Genomic DNA, 27,705 nt, shown 5'->3' with positions numbered 1-27,705 from the left:
CTGTTTCCTTATAGGAGAAAAGAAAACTTTGTGTTTTGATGAGGCTGTGTAGTGAATCACAAAGACATAGCAATTTAAAGGGTTTTTTATTGTATTGCACAAGGTATTTATGCAATCCATGTAGGTACTGTATTGAAGGATCCACATTTCGCAAACATTGGTTGTTGCTGCACACATCACTAGCATTGTGAATAACCAGTGCCTTCTTCAAAAATTAAAACAGTCAGTTGCAAGTTTAAGCATGTTGTGGAAATAAATGAAGAAAAAAGCAAGGACTATTAATACATATTTCTCCTCAAACACACAAATATACAATTTTCAGAAGAGCACCAATAATGCCAAGCAACTATTTTGATGAGATACTGTATGTGTAGGCTCTGCAGTAAAAAGCCAATATGCACACAGAAAATATATTTCAACTTTTAAAATAATTTAACCATAATATCTTGCATGTGTCACCTGTTCACAACATAACATTTCATATACAACATCAGGCCCAAGCCTCAACTTGTGTAAATTTGTGCATACTCATTTAAACCAGCTGAGACTTTGGACCAGGTATTCAAGCTGAAAAAGCCTTCAAACTGTTCACATCTGAATTCAGAGTGGTAGTATAAGACCAAGAAAATAGTTATGGTGAATTTATAACAGAAATGGTACTATGGAAAATGAAGATAAACACTATAAAACCCTCAAACACAAGGTTCTAGAAAGAGGCCTATACATAAAGTGATATTGTAATAATTTATAAAAGTGAATAATTAATATCAGTCTCCTTTCTGACATTAAGAGATTCTCACATATTCAGAAGCCTGTAGAAGTGAACTAACCAAATGCCACAATCAGTATCATCCTCAAATGCTGTTTCTTAAGTTTCTGATCATTAATACTGGTACTTAAAAACATTTTATATTTGCTGAAAATTGTTATTAAAATTTACCTTCCTGATATGAGAATTTAGTGTAATAAAAATCATGAAAAACAATAGGTAAAAAAATAGTATTTTAAGAATATTTTTAGAAAACCCGTCAAACAACTGCAAAAGCAGCTGATTTTTAAATGTCTGCTTTTGAACTGTGGTCTTTTGTTTGTTTTTGTTTAAGTGAATCACTTATAAAGAAGCAATGGAGTACCAGTCCTAAGATTTGTTCTTGTCCATTACATTGAGGACCTCATCCAAAAGTGAGGGCCCCAAGTCAAGTTGCAATGAGAGAAGAGAGCCTGCAAGATCTGAAAGGGATTCTTCTGACTTAGTCTTTGTCTTGGTTAGTTCACATGAAAGCCGACTGTCATCCAATAAATCAACTGTTTGCCAATCAGTGCATCGTTCAGAAAAGCTGGATGAGTGGCTGTCGCTGCCGTTAGTAAAATGTGAAGAAGAACCATTTTGCTCCCATATGTCATCTTTGTACATTTCTTCATCCTCCATCTCTTTACCTTTCTCCTGCAGTTTTTCTTCTATTACTGGCTCACAGCTAAGCCTAGGATGTCTTGATGACCTGATGGATTCTTGCTTTGAATTAAATGTCACTGGTGACAATAAAGGCAATGTAAGGGCTTGAGAACCCCCAATGGCAGGAAGGGAAATAGCATTTTTGAGCACTGGTGATGGAGTTTCTGTAAACATGGATTCGGAAGTGCTGTTTGCCCTTAAGAATTCACTATGGATACCAGACTGGCTAACTCTGGTTTTACCTTCATTTCCAGGCAATAGCTCGTAGTTACCTTGCAAAAATGAGATATCTCCGAAAACATCATGCTGTCCCTCTTTTCCGATGTGTATGGTGTGGCGAAAATCTCCAAGTGGAGGGCTGATCATATCAGGAGATAAGATATCCCTTAGTTTGAATTTCTTCCCTTTCTTATTGTTAGCAGCTTTCAAGTAGATGGGTGTCTTGGCTGGCATCTTGCTTGTAGTTTCTGAGAGAAGTCGTTATTAAAAAAAAAAAAGTGAGGGAAGGAGAAGCCTCTTACAAAGCCAGTTCTTCTCAGGAGACCGTCAGCGTTAGCAACGTTACATTGTCATCTTGAACCACTCTTGCACACAAAGTCTTTTTCTTCTGATACAGAGAATTGTGGAGTATGTGAAGGTAAATGTCTCCCACGTCAGCTCTTTGCAAGGTGGAGCACAAGTTTTGGGGTCAAGTTAGCAACCAAATGCCCTGCTACTTCCACAACTTGAGAAAACCTGCATGGGATACAAAATCAGGTTATCATTAATGTATTTTTCATGGTTCGTTCAGTCTTGTTTTTACCAAACCCCAAAATTAGTACTGGTACTGACAGTTCCAGCCTGGAGATTAGCTTTATGATGTTGCTTCCCTTCATTAGGCAGGATAAAAGGGTTCAGATTAACAAGGCTAGCTAACCTTTCTCTGACTTCATAGCTTTTTTTGAAGTCAGAGTTTTTTAGACACAGTTGCTGAGCACAATTCATTTGATAAATATCACCATCTCAATCTTTCTTCTCCTTATTCTGGCATTCAAAATGCTGACCTTTGAGACCACATGCAGAAACACATTTATAACATTCAACAGCATTAAGTTTTTTGGTAGATCCAGGAAGACTGACAGAGTCATTCAGGAAACCTTTTTGGATATGGAGTAGACTCTCTTGAATTAGATAACTGGATAATTAGATTAGTATTCAGATACTTCCAATTAGTGCTGGAACACTCACAAACTGTAACCAATAACATTTCCAATAATTGTGCCCATTTGCAATGATAGTTTTAGGAACTAGAAAAAGGAGCCGGTCCAGGTTTTTCAATTTGTTAGGAACATCCAAATGCACGTGCCTTAGAGGAGATTGATTCTTGTGACTACATTCTTTAGTCTACATGAATTCTTCATAGCAGCTATAGACTAGATCATGAATTATGCAGACCATGAGGCCACAGTGATTCAGAGTTGCTCTGTGCAGCCAATTGAAACAGTTTTTGCAAACCATGTTGTCCTACTGGAATGTGGTCCTTGAAAGGCCTAATAGAGCTAACAAGGGCTAACAGGCTATTAAGTCAACTATCTATTGAAAAACACTCTTTGTTAATACTTTAATGGTGTATTTCTTCCTTACAGTGCCAGTTCCTAACCCTTGGACAATCTCAGAATAAATGCTTTTTTTCTCCTGGACATTTTTATACTTTCTTCTATTAAGTCCATGCACCACAGACCACCCCTTCTCATCAGAATACTCAGCTACAAATCCATCACTCTTTGTCCATCACCACCCTCACTGTGTAAAGGAGATTTCAGCTTTTATACAAAAAGACTGTTCTATACCATATGTGGAGGGAAGCTGTCTGTAACAAGGGCTACTTTTGCTGCCTTTTATCTATGCCCTGGCAGGTTTTTTCCTTCACCAATTTAAGCTCAGTAAGAATCACCAGGTTTAAAACTTAGCACTGTATGCCTACACACCCAGGTTGTCAAGAAGAATTTAAGCATTTTAACAAATCCTTTAACTGCAGTAATTAGTTCCTGCAGTGGGGTACTTAACTGTGCATCACAAGGGGAGCTGGGAGTCTAGCCAGGTCAGTGCTTTGGTTTTTTGATTCCCACCAGGTATCTACTGCACTTTGATAATGTTGAAAAGCCCTCCCCCGCAAAATACATAAGATGTAAACAGTTGAAAGTTGAAATACAAAATAAGCTCAGTGTTCAATAATTTATGAGGGCATTTTATGATTTTTAAGATCAATTTTGAAAACACAATTGATCACATCAATCAATTAAAACCACGTCAAAGCTTTCTTCTACACAACAAAATGGAAATTCATTAGGATCTACAGTTTAGTAGGAGATTCATGTTCCATTTACTCCACGTCAGTACTGCAAGATAGAAAAGTAACTCCTAAGATCTCTACGCGTGCCCCTACAACAGGAACTGAATTGATTAGTCAAATCAACCTAACAATTTTAAACTCTGAAAATCACTGCACTGTTTCTCCCCGTTTGTCATTCTGCCCCAAGCAACCCATTTAACAAAACAAAATGTCCTCAACTCTACAGAGAAGACTATTATCAGAAAAAGATGAACGGTGAGGTTTTTTATGTTTATCTAGTGGACTCAGCTCTATCTCACTTCCCAGAAAAAACAGGTCAAATTCTCTCTGATTCTAATTTCTCAGTCTTTCAGGTCTTTTAATTTGAATGAATGGCTATGTAATGACAACGTGGTTCAAAGTCACACCTGTTGGTCACTAGTTTAAAAATGAAAGACAAATGCCAGTTCATTCAAAGCTTTCATGGCTTCCACCAGTTCCGATGTGTATCAAAAACCATTATCACTAAACTCCACAGGGAGGTTTAGAAAAAACCTGAAGGAAACAATGGAACATCTGAACATCAGGAAATACTAAAAAGAAAATATAAAATAACTTTTAGTATAAATAGGCCATTTTGAAACACCAGAAAAGCACTGTATTTTATTTAGCTCATATCTCAGGGGGGGAAAATACAAAAACTCTGGATGCAGCACAAACTTGGACACCCAGATCTCCTTTAGTTCTTGCACTACGAGAGAGCCCCAGTAAGGGGCAGTGTAAAACCACACTACCCGAGAGGATGCTGCAAGAGACACCACTATCAAGAATTACAAGCCCTCTCTATACAGCAGTCCCTTTAATTGTGAAGGCCTTGCCTTCCATTTGGCCAGTGCAAGAGGCTTTACATTTGAGGAGAAGAAATTTCACAATTACATGCTTAGTGCAAGCACCATTTTCTCTACTGAAAACAAAGGCTACTCTTACTGCAGATATCAGTACCCACAGTATTGGAAATCTGCAAATTACACCTTTTAAGTAAAAGGGCTCCCTTCTCAATGGTCAGGCCTTCCATGTACAACATAACAGCTTTGGAGCAACTGTATTTGGTTTCTGCATACCTATCTTCTTTGTCAACTGCTGCCTAAAGGAGTACAGATTTTAAGCTACTTCAAGCAAATAAATCTGGAAATATTCACTAAGCCTAAAACACTATTTTTATTCATACTTAATTTACAAATAAATAAGGAAGAACCCATATCAATATATAACATATAGTATATATACACATATATGCACACACACATATATACATATATAAAGTAGTTCTTTTGGTAAGAAAAAAATATATAAATCCAACTTTGGCAAATGAAGAAAAGCCTAATGACACTAAGCCTCCAGCTCAAATCCTAGAAAACTAAAAAATTAGTCCACAAAACTTTCACAAGAATCTTAACACACTCCCTGCACTCAACAAGTTTTAATGGAATCCCAAGTGCACATGGGCTAAGAGAAGGGACACAACACACTGCAATCTTGATATCAGGTCACACAGTAAATTTCGCCTTGCCTTAAAATGAGACCTTTTTCTGATCTTAGTGCTAAAAGAGTCTCTGTTTTGACTAATTTCAGCTCAGTAACTAAGTGATTGGAAGGCTGAATGAGAAGTTACCAGAAAACCAGAAGTCTACAATCCTGGACTGCCACCCTACAGTGAAAGGCCTTAATTTAAGAGAAAAACAACATGAAAGGGTTTTTATTCCAGTTGAAAAGATATCCCTCTCCTAACAAGATCCAAACATGAGCCAAACCAGAGAAATTTCAGCCCAGCAAAAATTAAAGTTTTCGTTTGGCTGTAGCAGTTGCTCATTTTCATTCCTATCACTTCACATTCTCATCTAAGTGTTTTGCTTGGTAACAAAGACTAATATTTTTAGAGGTACTTCTCAATCTGCCTTCTGTCCACTCAGCAGTCATCACCTTCCACACAGCTCAAAGTCTTCCATGGATGCCTTAGCTTATTCCACAGTCCATTATAAAAGGACAGACTATCAGCAAATATCTCAACAGCTAAGCTTGCAAAGCCAGAGACAAATAAGGGTCAAGGTGCAAACTTTTATTTGTGCAAATATCCTAAGAGACCTACATCCTTAAGCAAAAAAATTATAGGAAGAAAACCACATTTCCACAGAGCAAAGCCAGAAGCAACTGTGTGTGCTGGGAAGCCTATAGCTTTCTACAGGGCAATCCCTCGCAAAGGCTCTGCCTTACAGATCACTGACTAGAAGCACATGAAATTCAGAGAAAGACCTTTCCAAAGCATAATTTAAAATATCATTGGATTACCTTGCGGAGCAAGTCAGTAAGAGAAAACTGAGTCTGTACATTAGCTAAATATCCAAATAAAAACACAGTAACATGGCAAAAGACAGACACAAACTACACAACAAGCAGCTGCAACTTTTCTACATTATGAAGTATCTGCAAGCATAGAAGAATTAGGCTTTAGGCCTTCATTTTAGCTACCAGTAGCTTTCAGCAGTACAAATAAACTGTTAAGAACATCCTTGTGAATGCTGTTACTTTCACTATGTCTGAAACAACATCAAGCGTAAAACGCATTTTTACTGGTTTTATAACAGGGGCCTGAAGCCATGCAGTCACAATTCCTGAATGCTAGTAAAAGACACTCCCAGCTACCCAAGTCCTGAGGTACAAGAAAAGCATCAGATGATGCACCACAGAGCTTACCTCTTGTGTTCCTGGGGACTTAGGTGTCCTTATCAACCATCAGACTCTGAAGACAAGAGGCCACCAATCTGTCCACTTCTATACCAGGCCACCAGCTCTCCTCATATAAAGCCACCACCTTCTAAGTAGCTTTAACCACATCAGGTGCTAACACTTCTCCCTCCAGATTGTTTATCTAAATTTACATTGTTTATAAGAGGCACAGCCTTTGAAGTCATCTGTGTTAAAGTCAACTTCCCTTGATCAGGTTAGAAGTCCTTGTCTCCTTTGCTTCTCCTTTCATCAAAGAATTTGCACCTTCCTGATTAAAGTTACAGATTTTGTTACTTTATAAAAACAATCAGGCTAAATGCACTTCAGTTCAGCTAATTTTCTTAACTGCAGTCCACTGACTCTCCTAGATCAAATCTAACTTATTTCACTGTGTTATCACATACACTTTTCAGAAAATGAAGGAAAAAAAAATCCCAAACCATTCCCACAGCTACAGAAGCACAGGTCAAGAGAGGACCTGACCCTATAGTGCAGTTGATTCATTTCTGCATTGTCCTGAAAAGACAGAGATGCCATGTGCTAGCTGTGAAGGTTGTCCATCCTTCTCTTAAAATTCCCCATACATGCAGACTACATACATTAATTTACGTCACAGACGTCAGTTATCAGAGAATATGCACCTAAAGTCTTTCCTGTTCCAATCTGGGTGCTGATTAATCCAATTAATTACTTTATCTATTCTAGCTGTGGAGAAATAATTTAAAAAAAAAAAGGGCAAAAAGTCACATAAGGATACATTTTAATTTCTGTTGCTACAAACCACTTTTTTTCCACATAAATCAAAGACAATTAGTACACTAGCTGTGAGCTGTCCACTTGAAGTGTTAATTGCCACTAAGTGTAAGCACAGAGAGGGACAGTGTCTTTCCAGATCTTAAATTTCTCCAGCACCCTCCTCTTTTTTCCTGCCTCTCTAAAACCTAGGTTCACAAAGAAAGAAAAAACAAGTTCTTGAAATCATTTTTAATTGTTGACTACTTTAAATCTTGTCACCCTGCCTTTACAAACAGATCGAGCTGAAGTAAATTATGTTGACTAGGGAACACTTTCAATTAATTTTAAACCATTAAAGTACTTGTGTTTTATATTGAAATGAAGTAATTATTTAAGAGTTTTTAGTTTAGCTTGTAAGAAAAAGAAACAAAGGAGAGCAAACCTCGTTTGGGGGGAAGAAGAAAAAAGGTCTAATATGAGCAACTGGTCTCAGTCTCCAATTATTTTGTTCTTTATCAGTCTGAGATTACAAATGCCCTTTATCAACCAGAAACCTTCATTATCATTCTCCAGCAAATAAACTGGATTTATATTTTAGAGGGTAAAAAGCAATGCCATACTTCAGAAAGAGAGAGAAACATTTTATTTCAATGTGCCGAAGTTGTGAATCAATAAATCAGTTGAGCTTTCTCCATCTCCCTCACCAATATACTTCCTCACCAATATTCATCACCTGTAAATTTGCACTACAACAATTTTGTACTTATTTGCAAGATGCTCCTAAAAATACTATGCAGCCCATACTGTATAAATAGATCTCTGCATTGTTTCAGTAGAAGTACATCCCTCTTTGATGCTCTACTCTGAGATTCTAAATGTTTTTAATACATGCTTTGTTGACACTGTAGGACTAACATTTTAAAAATCTGGTTGTGATGCAATATGAAATTAAATGCCTTGCACAGTCTGCTTTTTGCAACTGTACTTATTATGACCACTCATTAGACTATCTTAAATAATTCCCTCTTTTTTATCAAGCAATTTTTTTCACCTTTCAACAGGTTTGAATCACAGCTTGCTTTCAGCTTTGAAAAGTTAGCATCTTTTCTAGAACAATAAAAACCTTCCTTTCTTTTCTCCTCCAGAGACAGGGATTTAATGAGCTCACTGTATTCTGTTGTTCAGCTCCATGGACTGAAACAGGTCCCTCTTTCTTACCTTCTCCTTAGCTTTGCTGGCTGGTACATTCATATATACAGATTTAATGCCATATAGTTCATTGGCTTCCAAAAACTGGGAGGGTACAAGTCCGTGCAGATTTAGGCAGAGGTACATGTCAGCACAAGGTGCAGCACGTTAACTAACGCAGCCAGCCAAGGTGAGGTTATGCTACACCAGACAGGCTGCACCCTGAAGCACAGTCACACATCTCATCCTACAAAGTCACACACCAGGTGAGCAAATAGCTGGGAACCATAAACCTATAAGCCACAAGATGGACAGGCTTAAAAACTTGTCCATCAGTTCTCTTCGGCCCTAGGGAAAAACATGAAATGGGACAAAAAAAAAACCCCTACAACCTGAGCTGATGGTGTGCCATCTAAAAGCCTGGCAAACTGCTACGTTTGAAATCTCAACTGCCCCTTTTGATGTCAGCCAGCACTCCGATCAGTTTAAGTGGATTATGAATCCACACTCCACACCCTTTGTGATTCGGAGCAGGTTAGCATAGATGGCTTTCTCTTTTGACACAGAGGGTGTAGTTCCTCAGCCCAACTCTGCTCTCAAAGCCTGGTTTAAGAAGTTCCCACCTTGGATTCCTCACTCCTCGTTGCTGGTTCCTGGTTCTGCACCGCAGTTCCCTGTACACTCCGCAGGCAGATGGACCTACAAATCACACTTCAAACTGGTCACAGCCGCAGTTCTCTCCACTGACTCAGTTTACAGGACAGGCTTAGCAACAGCTGCAGCTGCCCGATGGCAATGCTTCAAGAGAGTTCAAGCTCAATATAACTTGCTGTCAGAAAGGCATTCTCTCCTTCCCCCCTACTGTGTGCACACACTTGACCCCTTACAGGCCAGTTCAGCACACAACAAGGTGAAAACTAACTAGGAAAGGGGTGTAAAACCACAAGGCTTGGAGTGAGACTGCTACTCTCACCTGTAAAAAGTAATTTAAATAGCTAAGCTGTCTCTTGAGACATCACTCTTAGAAAGCAAGGAGTTCTGGCAGAAGGGATGGCCAATCCTTAACCATCTCTTCTGCAAGGAAAAATGTCCATGGAATTACATCTCGACTTTACACACCTCTGATGCAAAAAAGGCTTTGTAGCTCCACTTGTTTCTGCCTTCGGGTTCCCAAGACTGCTGTCATACTGAAATTAAGGTTTTCTAACTATAGTTAAGATATTAATACTATTTTTGGAAAAGACTCTTCGCTTAAAATTTCTTTAACTGCTAGCTGCTGACAAAAGGCAATCTAAAACACAAGGATCCTGCAAGGTTTCAGTAAAAAAAACCCCAACCACCAAACCCGCAAAACCCTGCCCTGAACTCCTGACCTCCAATTCTCAAATATGCTTCATTTTTAAGTCAAATACTCCTTATCATCTCCTTGAAAAACACAAGTGACATAGGCATATCATAATCACCAGTTCTATTATTCACTTTTCAGAGTGTTTTGCTTTAAATAAGTATTGACCATCTTTAAGTGGCTGATAAACTAGTTTTAAAATAAACTTGAAAGCCAGAGAACCTTGTATATGCAAAGACTAACAATGAGGTAGAGATATAAATATACAGAAAAATCTACAGTTACACAGGACTTATTTTTTGTATTACATAGAAAAAGGATGAATCTTCTGCTCTGTTGCAGTTCTGCCTCCTTCAGAGAGTTAAATGGTCATCAAGATGAGATCCAAGTTGATGGGGTTGGAGTAGGTGGAAGAAAGGAAATGCTTCAATAGATTTAAAAAAAAATCCTCACTGAATTACTTTTTGGTCCAACTCATACCCTCTTTAAGGAGTGGGGCTGAAATCACAGAGTAAATAGGGCTTCTAAAATTTTGTAATCTATATTCAGTTTTAAGTATATTGTTAGTACAATAACAAGTCCATGTCAGCTAAAGTAACTGGCTTATCACCCTTATATGAAACAAAAGGCAAAAAACAGAAATTACATCTTTACTGTGAGTTTATACTCTAGTTCTAACAAAACAACTCTACTATTTGAAGGGACTATTTGAGCAGAGGTAAGAATCTGGAAGAATAAGTGACAACTGGAAGACATGTCATATTCTGGTGCTGCTCTGCAGCATGTCAGTGACACCTGCAACATGCCCCAGCTGACAGGGATGCCACACACTGGACAGTAGTGCAGGGGTCCCCACTTCCTCCTGAGACATTTGGTTGTGTCAGCTTGAGTTGCTTGTACTCAATGGATCAGACTTATTTTTTTCTAGAATATATCAAGTAGTATCAGGGTGCATTCACTCTTTGTGCCAATAGTTATATTTCACATACTGCTCTTAAAACCTGACAGAGTTAATGAGTTTAATTTGAAAGAAATTAATACACTCAGCACTTGTACAGAGGTGTACTGTCTGAATATTCAGAGTGCACAGTGGCAATTCGGTGCTAAAGCTAGTTTACTGATTAGCAGCTGATATTTCTTTCAAACTCTAAATCCCACGTATTTAATTAAACTGTCCAAAATACTGCTGTCTCAAATCCCACTAAAGCCACCTTCTCAACACTCAGGGTTTACCTCAGGCAGCACTCAGCACCTATCTTCCCATTACTGTAGCCATATTTCAAAAGATAATACATATCTAAGACAAAACTTAAGCCAAATGGTGAATGAGATGACAGCCCATGTGTAAGAGAAGACTGGACTTGGAGCTTGCATGTGCAGGCAACATGACAGAATAAGCAAATGGTCAGGGAAGCGTGTTGTATCCAGTGAGCCCAAGCAGACGCAGTGCACTGCAAGTCAAGTCCTGTCTTTGCAAACTTCTGGAAAAGCACTTTGCAGACGTTCGTTTTCTCTCTGCACTCTGCAGGGGCTCCTGCTTAAGAGCTTTGCCTCGAGACTGCAAGGGAACATAAATCTCTCTGTTCAAAGGTCAATATTTCAAAGTGCTCCAAAATGGACATTTTGTTTTCAGAAGTAGTGTCAAGGGAAGGCGTATTGGCGGCAAAAAGAAAACTTCTAGTGGGCAGTCACATTAGGGTAATGTAATCATGACTCATGCTCCTCACCCATTTCCTGACTAGGGCTGTGCATGATCAAAAGAAAGCCAGCCACAGCAATGCAGCCGCTCGTTAATGTTAGCTGGCCTGAAAGGATTACAAACTACCAGAAAACAAACTCATTGCAGAGTATCCTATTTAAAGCCTGACATAAATCGACACTGACAAACACAGTGGCGTAACACCAACCAAAACAACAACTTGCCTTTGTTGCGAGAAACAAGCTACAACTTTTTATGATGAGTTCTACCCGAACAAACCCTCTCACACACCTTTAAAACTGTAAATCCTTGGGAGGATGCCTAGGGAGAGGGAGGGAAATATCTGCTTGCTAGTTAGTATCTAGAGAAACGCAAGATACAAGCACCTTTTGAAGAGGATCACACCAAACTCAGACTGCCGTAAAACAACTACCTCCTCCCCAAAAAAGCTGTAAAAAACCACACAAATGAGCCAAAGCACGAGTTTGTCTTAAGTGGCTCTCACCTTATAAGAAAAGCACTGCGTGAGGCAAGTTCTGTCTCACTGTTCTGTCCTGCTGGGCAGCCCCAGTGAAGCGTGTGCTTAATGATGCAATTGGTGTTCATTTGTATAAAGAGTTCTTCAGCAGAAAACAGATCTCAGATCCTTGTTGGGACCTCGGTCACATTTAATTTGTTCCAAAACCCACATTAATGAAAACCCCAAAATTAATCAGATATTTCGACAGAAACTAGGCTAGACATTAGGTAACAGATGCCCACACCCAGCTGCACCTCTCTGCAGCCCTCACAGTCCAGATAGAATCAGAGAATCTTTTAGGTTAGAAAAGACCTTTAAGATCATCAACTCAACAAGACCACTCCTTTCCCTCCCTCCCTCCTACCTCAGAAGTAGAGGTAGGAGCCTACATTTGCAGGTCCCTTTCACTCCTTTACAAAAGCTGAGTAACTGCTAAACATGCTCCTCAGCACCAGTTACTGTGTGCCTTATGGTGCTCCCAACAAGGGAGATCAAAGGGGAGAGAGATTCTGAAACTGACCACTAAATATACAATCCATTGTCAAAACCACTGTCCATAGATTTAAGACTGATCGGCACTGGCATTCCACTCTCAGGATACTGAGGAGACATATACCAGGTGTCTGACAGCCAAATTCAACCCAAATTTAACAACCATCTGTCTTTTTAGTAATGCCTAAGATCACTCTTTAGTAATCTCACTCTTTTGACCCTCACATGATACAGAGTCCTGGGGGAGGACAAGTAGGAGAAGCAAAGTGTTGCACAAGGCAAAAATTATGTTTAGGTCTGACTAAACCAACACCAGCTAAGTGCACTGAGCCTATACTTTGTCCAGGTTGCAGTAATTACTTCAGAGTTGAGAGAAGCTGGTTCTGAAACAGAGCACACACCAAGGCATTATATTACATTGACACACTTGCAGCTGGACTGTTACAGCTCTGTTTGTCTTGTTTATACAACTCTAGAAGCACAGAAATGAGGTGCAGCAATCCCTTTGGGCATGGATGCACCTTGGTATTGACCAAGAACGAGCTGTTACCACATGCTGCAAGTCCTTCATGTACCAATTCACACAACTGGTAGGGAAAGTAGTGGCGCGTAGCCAGAAAAATACAAGAATATAATTCTGGGACCTACTTTCTTGTGTGAAGGGCATATTTATTTACTTATCCTCTAATAAGTAGGTAAGATGAAATTCTACCTTTACTGCAGGCTATTTAAAGCAAATTTCTGATGGCTCTTTGCAAGCTTCAGGGAGTCAAATTTAAGCACTACGTTGCTTAGTGTGATTTACCATCCTTCAAAAATTTAAGGAAAGATGACATGTTGTAGAGTCCAGGGCACACACTTATCACGCTGACAAAACTTCTACTGGGGGGTGGGGGAAGGGAAATCAAGCAAAATAAAACACAACAACACAACAAACACCACAACACCAACTCAGAAAACAGAACCAATGTAAAGATGGTCAGAAACCAAGCCACCTAAGTAAGCAGACAGGTATTCCTGATTTTCTTAGTGTAGGCAAAGGAAGAGAAACTGAGGTCAATTTCCTTGTCCTGAGTGCAAATCCAAATCATATCCAGCAAAAAAACCCCACAATATATACTGTAACTATGCATCAGGATTAATTTAAGGCACAGTGTGGGGCTCTCTTCTCTTGTCCCGTACAGTTCTTTTAATGGAGATAGTCTCTGTAGAAACACAGGGAAGGAACAAACTTTATCTCCCTGAATTACACAAGAGCAGAGACAGTACGCTCAAGAAATTTAAGAGAGAACTTGCATCTGAGTAGGGCATCAACCTCTCAGTGTTGCTGCTTCAGTACTGGACCAGAAGAAATTAATGGATAATGTAGGGCCTGTTCCACAAACTCTCTGGAAATAGCTCCCTTGGGAAGGAATAGAAATACCATAACCAAAACACTCTGAAACACAGTCTCAGGAAAAGACATGTACAGTAAGTTCTAAAAGAAAGATATTACCCAAGTGGCATTCCTTCTTTCCCTCTGTACATGGATGCTACCTGGATTCACCAGAGAGGTATGCTCCTTCTGGCTGCAGAAGCAGAGGGCAGCATACCAGGCTTCTTCCTTGCAGCTCAAGGATATCTTTACTGGATATCTTTTACTTTACAAAGCTGTTCAGCAACAGCTATGAGATCAATGTTAAAAGTAGGTTCAGCAACACCCCTATTGCTATAGTAACAGGCTTCTTAAACCACATCCTTGAGGAAAAGAGGGTTTTGTTGTTGTTTTGTTTGTTCTCTCAAAACACAACACTAAATAGGGTTCATCCTACAATAATTCAAATTAAATATATTAAAAACCCAACCACAGATACTGCTGTTAAACTTTTGCTGTTCCTGAAAAGACCATAACCCATTCACTTGAGAAGACAAAGTGGGAAGGCAGAGACAATTTAGCATGGGAAGAGGAAAAAGGCACAAACAACAATGAAAAGAAAAAAAGAACTGCACCTAGTCAGTAAACTAAAACTCTCCAAATACAACACATTAGCAGCTTGCAGGAAAACAGTTAACTTTTAGGAGTCACCAGGTTCCCAGGTTAATGGCTGCTGATTGAGTTCACACCTCCCAAAGTGAGTATTTCAGACTGTATGAAACAAGGCAGACAGTTTCACTCAGGGTGCCAAGACAGGCTGAAAGAGCATTACATCTTAAAGCAAAATCTCAATTTTAAAAACAAAAAATTGTGACAACCTGAAAAATTCAGAGACTCTTAATTTGACTTGCATTTGGACTATTATATTCCCAGTGACTTATCCAACAGAGTGCTGGTTTAGAACTTGATTAAGGCTAATAAATAATAAAAGTCCCTTAACATCTCTTGCTAGTCACTTTTCTTATGCAGAAGATACAGAAAATTTTTTCACTTGTTTTTTTCAGACACCAATACATTCTTCTTGAGCTTTCCACTGAAATTCTGTAATTTGCTATGTATCTGGAAACAGCCATTTGCTCCTGGGTCCAACACTTTGCTGATAGCTTTAAAAACAACTAAGATAACTTTTTGAGTCACTAGTTTACATCTTTTCTTTTTCTCTTTCAACAGTAATTAAATCAGTGTAATCGTTGGAGGCTATAACTCCTGCAAACCACATCAGAATCAAAACTCTTGCTTTATTAATAGATCACAAGATACAAAACTGGTACATCTGCAATGGAAGGCCAACTTGCAATATATGCAGCTCTTATTTCAGCCCAGTACATCCACTGAAAACCAAGAATATTCTCTTTTTTCTACGGATCTTGGGATCTCAGAGTAGATTAATTATGAGTTCTTACACAGCAGTTTAACACTCCTAATTTCATAGGCGTTTCTCTCCATTTGCAGGCCCTAAAAGGTAGTGCCACTCCCAAGTCAGACTAATGTCACACAGAGAAATTGTAGCTTTTTTCCTATGGGCATAAGGAGTTGTGTGAGCTTTCTGCTCAGCAGGATGTGCAGCCTGCATTGTCAGTGAGTGCTCTTTAAACTCTGCCTTCAATTGATCCATTTCTGTTCGAGAGCTACCCTAAGATGATCTGCACTGGAAGACTGAGGATCAGGGGGAAAAGTCAACAGGTGGATAATGAAAATGAGGGACAGAGTGACCTTGATTAACTGTGTCCTGATTTCAGCTGGGATAGAGTTAATTTTTATCCTGGTACAGTGTTGTGGTTTAGATTTAGGGTGAGAATAATATTGCTAACGCACTGATGTTTTTGATGTTGCTTAGCAGTGTTTACACAGCGGCATTGGCTTTTCAGCTTCTCACCCCACCCCAGCAGTGAGTCGGCTGGGGAGCACAAGAAGCTGAGAGGGGACATGGCCAGGACAGCTGACCCCCACTGTCCAAAGGGATATTCCATAGCATATGACACCATAGTCAATACATAAACTAGGGGGAAAGCTGGCCAGGGACCACTGCTCAGGAATTAGCTGGGCATTGGTTAGCAGGTGGTGAGCAATTGCACTGTGCATCCCTTGCTTTGTACATTCTAATTCTTTTATTATTAGCCCTTCCTTTTCTGTCCCATTAAACTGTATCTCAACCTATGAATTCTACCTTTTTTTCCCCCAATTGTCTTCAAATCCCACTGGGTGGGGAAAGGAGTGAGCAAGCAGCAGCGTGGTGTTCAGCTACCTGTCGGGTTAAACCACCACAGGCTGATACCTGAACATCAGCAAGCCACTTAGAGTTTTAACAGCAGCCCAAGTCATGCATTCAAGATTAAAATCGAAGACTAAATCATATAGGCCACAGTTTCAGGAAGGAAGATTGTGCTCAGAAACAGAAATAAGAGGTCAGAAGAGATAACCAGGCTGAACCGCACCCTCTTGAACTGTAGTCGTAAGAGGCTACTGCTATTCCCTGCTGCATGAGAGGGCACTGAAAGGAGAGGTCCAGTAATTCTGAATTTGGCCATCACGATGTCCTGTCCCTGTAGCCACAATTCTAAGAGAATATCACAAAACAAAAGAAAGTTCCAGAGGAGCCACAAGACTGATATTATCACTTACGTTTCATAGAAGCATAGAATCGTTAAGGTTGGAATAGATATTAAGATCATCCAGTCCAACTCTGTAGCTTCAGTTTGCTAAAGTGAAGCTCGTCTAAGCAAGTACAAAAGAAAATATACTTTTATCGAACAGCAAGAACAATTTACTCAGGCTTATGGTAGATTCTCTGTTAATTGAATCTTTGCTAATTTTTGGATTTTTTTTTTTTTAAAGAAATTACTGTTGTCTAATTCAAACAATTCAGGCAGTGCCAGGAGTCATACTGACACAGAACTGGATAACAATTCAGGAAAGGCCTACATCTTGTCATAAGACAAGTTCCCAGTAGTCTGTTCTGACTTTTATCATTCAAGATATGAACAATATTTTCTCCTAAATTCATGGCATTTCTCTTAAAAATTAAATATTTGAAAAAAGCATTTTTATCTAGGGAAAGCAATTTTTAGAGCCTTTCTGTCCACAGATTATATTTCCTCGGCCATCAGGATGGCTATGAAGGCTGAAAGGACATATCTACTGGAAGTTATGAAAATAGAGCTCTCATCAAAACTGTTGTGTTTGGAAAGTTCTCATCTTTCAGCACAAAATAAAAAGAAAAAAAGAAGTAGATCTCTGTGTTGGACACTACTTCAAATCCTGCATGGAGAACCAAATAAATTCTTTCCTGTCAATTGCCATGAACAGTTTGAGATCTGCAAGCTTTAAAAGCTGTTTCTCCTTTGACACTGTGCAAGCAGAAGAGCACCCAATTCACAGCAACTTAGCCTATTCAAAACAAACAAGAAAAACATAACATTTTAAAGTACAACTGTCCAGAAAGGGTGTCTAAGATCCATGACCAGGCAGAATCCATGTCCAACTACAGATACTCAGTTTTAAAGAAAAGTACAATTAAAAATAATTGTATGTGGCTTCCTTCACTTTTACTCAGAGAAAATTCAAACAGTTCTTGAATTTGAAACCTGTAACTTTTTTTCAAGTCATATCTCTTATATATTGTTACCGCTGTAAAACTTGACTTTGGGACCACATTTGTACTCTCAGGTTATTTATCTCAAAACTACAAACTTTGAAATTTGGAAAGCCCAGTAACTACTGCCAGCTACCTCACCAGATGGATTGAAAGAACACACTGAATCAGAGCACCTGAAAAATCATCTGGTACCATTTCAGTCATGGTTCTTTAATGTACACAGACATATACACAGACAGGTGCTCCTACTTCCGGAGATAACTACTTTTATTACAGAAAGAATACACACAATTTTTCAGATGATGCCTTTTTAACACATCCACCTACACTTCAGCTGTCTTGGAAGCTTCCATTTTAAGGCTTATTTTCAGAGTTGTTTATCAATATCTGACACTACCATTCAACATTTTCTATCCTCTTCTGCAGCCATCTGTATATGTTTGTTTATTGGGAGGTTTAGAAGGAGGTGGGAGAATTTTAATGAAAGTTTTAAACTGTTTCTCTAACGAGATAAAACAAAATTATCTATTTCTACTCCCCAGCTGTACCATAATGCCCTTTACTCCTGTGGATACACAATCCAGCAAAATCCACAACATTGCTAGGTTGTGGCATTTCTGTTCTTTTAAAGCTAGGTCTGACCTTAAAATTTGTGCCTGGGAATGTGTCTTTTCCTGTCGTTCTGAATTACCAGGACAGGCAATTTTAAGGTGTTAAACTCTGTAATTTTTACAGGATTCTGTAGCTTTAGTGTCTGCCACCTAGAATCGTCTGAAATCCTCTCTATTGAAAATAACAGCCTTCATGCTTACATTGCTCCCTCCCCACAAACAACTCAGTTGACAGGAATAACCATCAACCCAAATTCAGATCAGTGACAGAACCTCTGCATAAGAACCAGGGATGTGGAACCAAGAGATGGAGGACAGCGGACGTGGGGAAGGAATTAAGGTTTATGCATAGATGCAAGGAACAAAGACATTTACGTGGGCTTGATGCAGGAAAATTGGTTGGAATTTAGGAATAGGATTAATTTGCATGTTTAGATTGTTCATTGTGGCATTGAAGCCTGCTTCTTTCCTTGCAGATTTTTCAGTAATATGCATATTATATCTTTAGAGATTACTTGGATACACTTAAAGATTTACACTTGAATGGATTCTGTTCATACCAAAGGCAGTGTCAAAGTGCTTCCAACTTCTCTGTTGTTGCTTCATTAGATAACAATTCTGTCATTCCCTCCTACACAGCTGTCAGAGCATGTCCCAGTAATCAAAACATTATGCCATGCCACAAAATACCTTATTTACAATGTATATTTCTCTGCCAAGGTAGAGGCATGGTTGTACTCTCAAGGTAAAATAACTACTGCAACTAACAGTGAAATTCATTATCAGACAAAAATGTGAAAACTATCCACAGCATAAATTACTTGATTGTTCAGCACTTCCATTTGGAGAGGCAGGTTTTATTTTTGTCCTCACAAATTCCTTTAGTAACTCCTACAGATTCATAACCTTCTTGGACTCTTGCTATTGTAACTTTTTTTTCTTTGGGACTAGAAGTATGCATTTTTAAGAGACCTATACAGTCTACTGCTATCATATAGAATACTTTGTTGTCTTTTCTGTTCACCTCTCAGGATCTTATCTGAAATACTCCAGAGGCTGATGGGTATTCCTACTGCCTGAAGGTACATGGAAAGAAAACCAGAAGAAATATAGCCTTGCTTTCCACTAAAATCATACCAAGCAAGTGGGGAGTGACATGTGGAACAGAGCAGCAGCCATACAAATTACTGGTCTGCTCAGTCTATGATCTTGTTACTAACAATAGATTTTCTATTCAGTCTTGAGGACTCCTGTGTACCACTGATTACTTTGTATGTTACTAATAAGAAACAAGTTAAAGCAGATATGGTAAGTAACGAGCAAACAGTTTCATTTAAGGCTTTCATCAGACTGACTAGATGTTACAATTGCCTTCTAGGCAGGATGACCTATTGAGCAATGAATTATTACAAATTGTATTACTGTAGCATCATACCCCTAATCACAAGCCAGGTATCTAGAATATTAAGAATTATGCAGACATAAAATGACAACAACCAAATCTCACAAAAGACAGTTCTTCAGTTGTTGTGTCTTTTGGGGCAAGGAATACCTTGGTTTATAACAGAATTGTAACTGCTGTGAACATCACTTCCCTCATATTTCATCTTTCCACTCCAACTGTTTGGACCGAAGCAAAGTACAGTCCTGTTGCCATATATACAGCCTATGCATGGACACACTACTCCATTCTTCACTCCTATATTCCTGTCTTGTTTAAACATCCAAGCAGAAGAGACCCCCAGATCCATTAAATCTTACCCTCTTATGAACCGTGGTTATTATTCCAAGGTCCTCTGCTATAGGAGCCATGAGCAAGCAAAGAACTTGATGAAGAGCAGTAATCTTTGGTATGTGGAGCAGAAACACATGAACTGCATCTGACATGCAGGACAATTAATGTCACTATTCTTTCCCTGTCCCTCTTTCACTCACCATGCAGCTCTCCTACTGTTCAAGCCTTCCTTAAATTGGGCTAACCCGTAACATTATTTGTAGGGGCCTCATCTTTAAGAGGGAAATGCCAAAGACTACACAGCCACATACCATCCTCCAAATGAATACACAAAAATCATGGAAAAGCGAAAGAAAAGTGCCTTTGCAAGGACCATAGTGCTGGGGAGAAATGGCGTGGCTGGCCTTTGCATTGCATTGCAAAAGGCAGAACCTGCATTGTCTTTTTTCTTCACCCTCACTGTGGCATATGCAGCTTCTGGTGTCAGGGATGTTTTTGTTTTTATTCATTGAGGTTACAGAAACATGTACTGTCCACGAACCAATGAGTCACATTAATGCTTCAAATTACATGGACCTCATAGAATTCCAACTGATTAAGCTATCATTTGAAATCTGAACATGAGAAGACTGACCTAACCATCCTCTGGAAAAAAAAAATTAACCAAACAAACTCTTAGTTCCCAAGACACAGTTTATCAAATAATCCAAAAATAAATACCAAAAATTAACATTGATAGCTGTTCCCCTACAAAATTTCATTAAAAGCAGTGGCATGAGTCTGTGAACGAGATCCTGTCACACTGAGGACAGGATATTTGTGGTGTGCATCTTCAGCACAGCAAAAGGGAGAAAAAAACCGAAACAAAACATTCACCCAGAACTCCACTCCATACACCTTGGACTAATCTTTGCTTGAGTTTCAGATCTAATTTACCCAATCTCATGAATAAACAGAATTTAACAAAATTAAAATATGCACTGAATCATATTAACTGAGTCAAAAAGGTAAAGTTAAAGAGTTCTCTAAAAAATACATAGGCCTTCATGAAAAAGATGTATATAAACATACACAATTCAGGCTTTACTTAGGTAGGACTGGAGATACACATAAGAAAGAATAAAGAATGGAACTTATTTCTGATCAAAATATCTTGATGGATAAAATTTAAAAGGTTAGATTTAGGAAGTAATAGAACAAAGAACACTAAAAAAATTGTTCTGGCATCATAATGAATTTTTAAGGTTCAAAGTTACTGAAGTATTGATTTTTTCCATAGAATTTAAAAGCTTTCTGAATGAGAAGAGTCTGTTAGTGCTGTCAATATTTCTTGAGAATATAAATGAAATGAGGAAAAATAAACAAAAAGGTTCAAGAATATAAATATGGAGCAAAAGTCCCCAGCAACACTGGCATTATGTTCCTGTACATCACTTGATACTAGTACTCAAGTACTAGAAAAAACACCCACCCAAAAAAACCTGTCTACTACACAGAAACTGACTTAGATGGCTTGAGACTACCACCTTCTTATAAAGAAATTAAGGAACTTTACTAGAACAGGAGAAATGGAGAAAGTGTTTATCAAAGCAACAAGATCCATCAGCCTCTTCTTCACCAAAGATTTGTTATTCCTACTCTTGCAGGGATCAGGGTTTGTCGGTGAAGATCATGACTGAGAGCTCTGCTGGCTAGAAAGCTGGTTTCACAACCTCTTTGCAGAAAGGCTTTAGAGATGCTGACTGTGGTGGCTGCAAAGCACCTTTGATCTTCCTTGCAGAGTATCACTGAGAATTATGAACCCCATAATTAGAAATATCATACGTAGAGCACTAAGGTTACAAACTCAAAGAACACAAAGTTAGAAAATCCCAAGATTACATTACTCGTGCAATCATTATCTGGTTCCTTCACCATCTGCACCACCCAAAAGGACTATGACAGAGCAGGAGCTTCAGCTTTAGCCCAGAATTTCGAACAGATCCTCCCTTTTTGCTACTTCTCACCTAATTCACCCCACATACTATGTAAGGCAAGAGGACTATGAGAAATAACATGACCATAATGCATATGTAGCACCATTTTCTACAGGCTTTTGCCAACTTACGGATACTTGCTTTTGCCAGAATAACAGGCTTTAGGTTTGCTTGACTTTCTTGTTATACTGTACAGACTTCTTGAAAAGTTAACGGGGAAAAAAAAAAAGAAATTTCAGACTAATAGTTTGCTTTTATTTACTATTTTTATGCTAGTGCCTAATATTCTAATAGGAAAAACCCCCACATTTGGAATGAAGACTCAACACCTGTTTCCCTTGTTTAAGGCACACCACAAATCCTCAGATACATATAAAATTTCTACAGCAAAATAGTGAAAAAGGGACTTGAAACATCTGGTATTTCAAAGGGACAGAAAAAAAAATACACTGAGCCCTACATTTTAGATCTTCCAAGAAAAGATATGAAGTAATATTTATTTTTAGGAAGTTCTTACAGATGACTTAAATTAATTGCCATGTAAATACACCTAAACAAGCTTGCAGACCTGACTAAGCAAGTCATACCTAGTCTCAGCTTGTCATCAGCTCTTCTATCTTTGCAGAAGGTCGGCTGCTGTTTACATGTAACCACAGAAAAGTTCACTTAGCTCATTCAGCTGTTTACATGTAACCACAGAAAAGTTCACTTAGCTCATTCAGAATGAGACCCAGCACAAAAACTCACAGCATCAGTCCCTTTAATCTCTTATCTAACATGTTCCCCATTGACCTTTATGATAGAAATCAAAGCAGTGTATCAGATTTGGTGAGCTTTTTTCTATTATTCAGTGCAAGTAAAAACAGCAGGAACACAACATTTACATAGTTAAGTTGTATGTTGTTGTTTTACCACACATAGTGGGAGTTGAAACCCTTAATGTGGCTCCCTGGCATTCATGAGATACTAGGTCATCAAGTTCTAAGAGTATTGCACAACTTGCTAATTTCAAAGATAACTGTAATTCAAATTACTTGTGCTAAATGTACATTTCAGTAAAATGGTCTTGCATAAAAAGCTACTAAGATCATGACGATACAATTTAGTTTGAGCATTTGAAAACAACTCTCACATTTTCAGAGCTTTAAGCACTAAAAGTGCTACTTGACGTAGGCTCAGCCTGCAAATGGCCTGCAAATGGCTTATCTTTCCTCTTTAAAAAACAAAAGCACAACACAAAAAGGAGTAAAATATATTCAGCAGTTCACTAGCCTCTCAAAAGAAAAATCTCACAGTTGCTTACAAAGATTATTGACTAACTGCTCCTGTAGACTTACTAGTGCTAAAACCGTAAGACAAATGTTTGTTTCTATATTTGACTATTCCACAAATATCAATGGAACTAAGTAAAGGTATAAATATATCTTGTCACCCTGGCCAACTTTGTCCACTTGTAATCATCTCATTTTATCTGGGCAGAGTTTCCTGAGGCTTTACTGGGTCTTGATTTAACCCTTGAACTATGAGGAAGTTAGTCTTGTCAGCCAGTTCCAGCTGCTCCAAGACTCACCTTCCCAGCAGTCACCATGCTGGATCAACATCTTTGCTCAATAACATTAGGAATGTAAATTATGAGTGTAAATACAGAACATTGTAAAATATTGTAAGCAATGCTTATCTGCCTGAATGTCATCCAGAAATCTTTCTTATTTTAACACAGCACTAGAAGTGTGTCTCTTCTTCAGCATGAGCTTTACCTGTACTGAGTAGTTACACCTCGTTCTGCCATCCTGTTTCACACAGGATGTACTGTGCTCTGCAGAAGAGCCTGTGCTCTACAGGCAGTGCTTCAAATCTGCCCTCACTGCTCCACCCAGACACATCCCTTAGGACCCGCGAGCCGCTTTCACTGCCTACTAACCGGTCTGCTTCGTAGTGAGAGGAAATCATCTAAAAACAGTCCTCCACCCAACACCCGAACACAATTCTTCCCACATCCTCGTTTAAGTTCAGGCTTAAGTTTATTAGGGAAATTCACCTTGCTATCACACAAACAAACAAACACCACCTTCAGCCAACTGCCTTCCCTGTAAGCACTGCACCCGTGGAGATACCGGGGCTACTAGGTACAGACCACCCAATTAGCTCAATTTTACCACTTGGGGAAGAGGAGTTCTCCATGAGATGGTTCAGATCTTGAGAAAATATATTTACTCTGACGTGATCATAAGAGGGAAGAAGGAAAAAAAAAAAAAAAAGTCATGGTTTTATTTGTTTGTTTCCAAAAAGTAAAATTTGCATGCAGGAGGGTGAAAGCCTGTAGTGTTTTACATCAGTATGAAAGGCCAAACAGGCATCAGGTGACCTGATGCACAGCAATTCTGTTAACTAGGGTGAGGAAGAGGAGAAAGAACTGGTCAGAGAGTATTGCTGAGCTCCTGGGACACACACAGCCTCACTGCCAAGAAGTGAAGGAGAACCTGATGGCAAATTCTACATGGCATAAAGAATTTTTTTTAATGCAAGTTTCCTTTTCTGCCCTAAACTATTTCTGAGAACTTGGGCAGAGGACCAGAATTTCTTCTATAAGAAGCCATCTAACTTAGAAGACTATAAACCAAAGCAGCTTACCTAATTATGAAAAGCCGAGAGCAAAACATGTTTTGCCATGAACCGTCGCTTTTGTTGGTTACAGTAAAGCTGATATAAGTGATTTGGAACAGTTTTAGATGCCTCTTTCAAGTCAATGTGGCATTTAGCCGCAGCAGTCAAATAGGGATGGTGCAGACCCACGCTGCCACTGCCTCAGGGGAAGAGTGGCTCTGGGCTGCCTCTCAGGTGATATCCATCTCCTTCCTTTCTAAAATTCACCCAGGCCACCTCCTGGTGATTCAGGTTGGCTTTACCAATCACAGAAGAAAGGCAGAACCACAGAGGTAGTTTCTGCAGCCTGATTTTTACTTCTGTGGATGTACAAGGTGCTCCCCAGAGAACCGTAACTGTGATTATCTTTAATCTAAGGAGAAGATAGGCCCCATTGTTTCCTTCCCAGATACCGTTGGCTTATGCTGAGGCCAGGAAAAATCATTCCCTTCAGTACTATCCTACCGACCAAAGAACCTGCTCAGTTCCTCTTCTTTGCATGCTGTAATGCAAAACAAATGTTCAAAGCAAGGAGTGCCTTGAACACAGGAATTCTGTCTTGCTTTTCTAAACGTTTCTGCTGAAAGACTATTTTTAACGTGCCATAGAGCACAAGTAAATCTTGATGCTAATGCTAAAAAAGGCCGAAGCCTTTCAGTACAAGACGCTTTAAAAATAAATCATTGCAACAGTAATCACCTGCTGGTACATGCTTTTATGTTTAGCCAGCTGCTGAGCTGCCACATCTGTCACTTCTTGCTTCCAGAAATGTGCTTTCCTTTTCTGTAGGGAAGGAGAAAATTCTGCTTCTAGAATTGCGCTGTGTATCATGATGCCTTTTTTGGTATCTCTGTCATTCCTTTAAACATCTGAGCCACGGCACGCAGATTATAGGATTTCTGGTAGTGTGTATCTAAAGAATTGTTCAGCTTTAGGTTTTCATACCTTAAACATTATTTTTTTCATCTACATTTTCCTGAACAATGTTACATCCTTACAACCAGCATGTAACTGAAAATAATGGTCTATGCATGAGTCCTTGCCTCCCTCCCCCAGATATTTTTTAAAGGAAAGTAAGAGACCAGGATCATATTTGTAACATTAAACATTTCATAATAAGCCTTCTTCCTATTTTAATAACATAGCAACAATCTACAGTGACGCAAGTCCTAAATTAATTACTTCCTCTATTTTGGTCTCTTTTAAATTTCAACTGAAAATAAATCAAGTCCTTCTTATTAATCTACAGCCCACATATCTTTATCAGCAACCCAACCCAACTTCTCAAATTTGACTCCCCGACTTCAACTCTTAGCTCGACAACCAGCTTCACACCGGGCACTGACCTGCCCCCAGCGCCATGCTTGCCCCCGGTCCAGCCCCAGTCCCAGCCGGGCAGGGAGCAGCGCACTCAAGCGCACGGTTATTCTTAGCCCCACGCAGGAAGACGCGGCGAAAGGGGACACACCGCACAAAAAGAAGGGCAGCCTGTTTGGGAGGGGGGTGTAGGCTGGGTATGCCTTCTGTCTCCAAGGCAAGGGTCTAAAATCAGGTATGCCAAAATACACTGAAATGGAAATTTAAACCGATACAGGAGCGAATTTCAGCTCGGAATTTTAGTGATGCAGAAACAACCCGAGTCGTTCTAAGCGACAGCTCGGGCATGAACCTCCCGAGCAGCCAAACACGATCATTAATGGGTACTCCCCCTGGCTACCCCGAAATGCCTCCCCTCCCTCCCAGCCCCCCAAGCGGGCGCACTGCGGCCCCGCCGCCGCTCCGCAGGTCAGGAGGGGCAATGCCGCGACCCGGACGCGCAGCCCAGCGGTGGCGGCCCTCCCGCTCCGCGCCCCGCTCCCCGACTTACGGCGCTGCCGCTGCTCCCGCGCCGCTCCTCCCTCCCGAGCTGCCTCCCTCCCGCCGGTGCGGAGCCGGGAGGACAGCGGGGCCGCGCCTCCGCGACTCGGGGCGAGCGCGGCACCTGCGAGCGCCTGTCAGTGCGCGGGCGGCGGCGCCCCGTGTGCCGGGGGCGCGGCGCGGGGCCGCGGGCGGCGAGCGGCTGCCGCGGGGAGGCGGCGCTGCCGGCGGCGCTGCGGGCGGGGAGGGCGGGCTGCAGGGAAATCCTGGCACCGCGGAGCGCCGCCGGGGAGGCGGGCAGGGAGGCCGGGAACAGCCACAATAACAATAAAGGGTTTTTCTCCCGCTCTTCTTTTTCTTTTTTTTTGACCTCACTGCGGGGGTGGGGGCCCTGCGGGCAGCGCCGGGAGGCCCTCCCCACACCCTGGCAGTGTCCTGGTGCAGCCTTCGGGTGGGCAACCCCCTTGCCCCCATCCCCCGAGCACGGTCAGCTCCAAAGCGTTCTTTAAAGCTGATGATTTTTCACCCAAACCCCCTTGCCCCTCACCTCCTCGGCGCCCCGATCGGTCAGGGTGAAGCTCAGTCCGCTCTCCTCGCGCCGCACTCATTCATCCTGCCTGTCCTCCATTATTTACGCGTTGTTAAGGAGCGCTCGGGCTTTCGCGACTCGGCGGTCTGCGATTTGCAGGTAACCAGCAAATACTGCGAGAGCCGGCGGGGCGCAGGGGCGTCTCCCCCCGCCCAGTGGCGGGGCCGGAGCGGAGCTGCGGCGCGGAGGTGCTGCGCGGGGCGCGGACCATCCAGCGTCGGCCAAGAGCCCTTTCATGACAGATTTAAGGGCACCTGCCCGTCTGTTTTATACAAGTGAAACTGCCTTGCCCAGAACGGGAAAAGGCTCAAAATAGCTGTTGGCAGTCCAGCAGATTACTGACTAGGAAGCCCATAAATACTGCGCTGATGTTAAATTTTTAACAAGTTCCCTGGTTAATCCAGATAGAGACCCCGGTATTGTTCCAGCTCTCGCAGTGACATCCTCCCAAAGGTTTCTGTTGGCAGATACCTGGACTCAACACTCTGTGCCTGACAGTTTTACTGAAGGGTCGTCTTTCAAAATGATACTTTTGGCACTGCTATAATAGCACTGCATGTGCCCTTATTGAAATATTAAGTGTGATATATACCTTACCCAGGCTAAGGTATTTTTCTAAATATTTGCATAATTTTCATTACATATGGCATTTTAAAATCAGTGTAAACAGAGGATGCATTGTATGTAAATGTGTATACTTAGTTTAAAATATGTTTATATACCCACAGCTGGGTGAGAGAATTTTCCTCTTTGCTCTC

The 27,705-nt window shown here is 40.3% G+C and overlaps 1 protein-coding gene across 2 annotated transcripts; it reads right to left on the bottom strand.

The window, feature by feature from the left end:
• Nucleotides 1–69: 69 nt before the first annotated feature.
• CDC42EP3 (CDC42 effector protein 3) lies at nucleotides 70–27,171 on the bottom strand. Of its 2 annotated transcripts, none has more exons than XM_082276643.1 (2): nucleotides 26,906–27,171; nucleotides 70–2,188 (listed from the first exon to the last, which is right to left on the bottom strand). In XM_082276643.1, exon 2 carries the CDS (start codon nucleotides 1,904–1,906, stop codon nucleotides 1,139–1,141), a length of 768 nt encoding a protein of 255 aa, XP_082132769.1. In that variant the 5' UTR covers nucleotides 1,907–2,188; nucleotides 26,906–27,171; the 3' UTR covers nucleotides 70–1,138. The 2 variants fall into 2 exon arrangements, with proteins under 2 accessions (XP_082132769.1, XP_082132768.1); XM_082276642.1 differs by lacking the exon at nucleotides 26,906–27,171 and adding an exon at nucleotides 26,369–26,556.
• Nucleotides 27,172–27,705: the final 534 nt, after the last annotated feature.

The sequence above is a fragment of the Coloeus monedula genome (genome assembly GCF_965178545.1).
Source record: "Coloeus monedula genome assembly, chromosome: 2".
Classification (NCBI taxonomy): Eukaryota; Metazoa; Chordata; class Aves; order Passeriformes; family Corvidae; genus Coloeus; species Coloeus monedula.
Note: the sequence above shows the minus strand (reverse complement) of the source record. Positions and strands in the feature narration are given on the sequence as shown.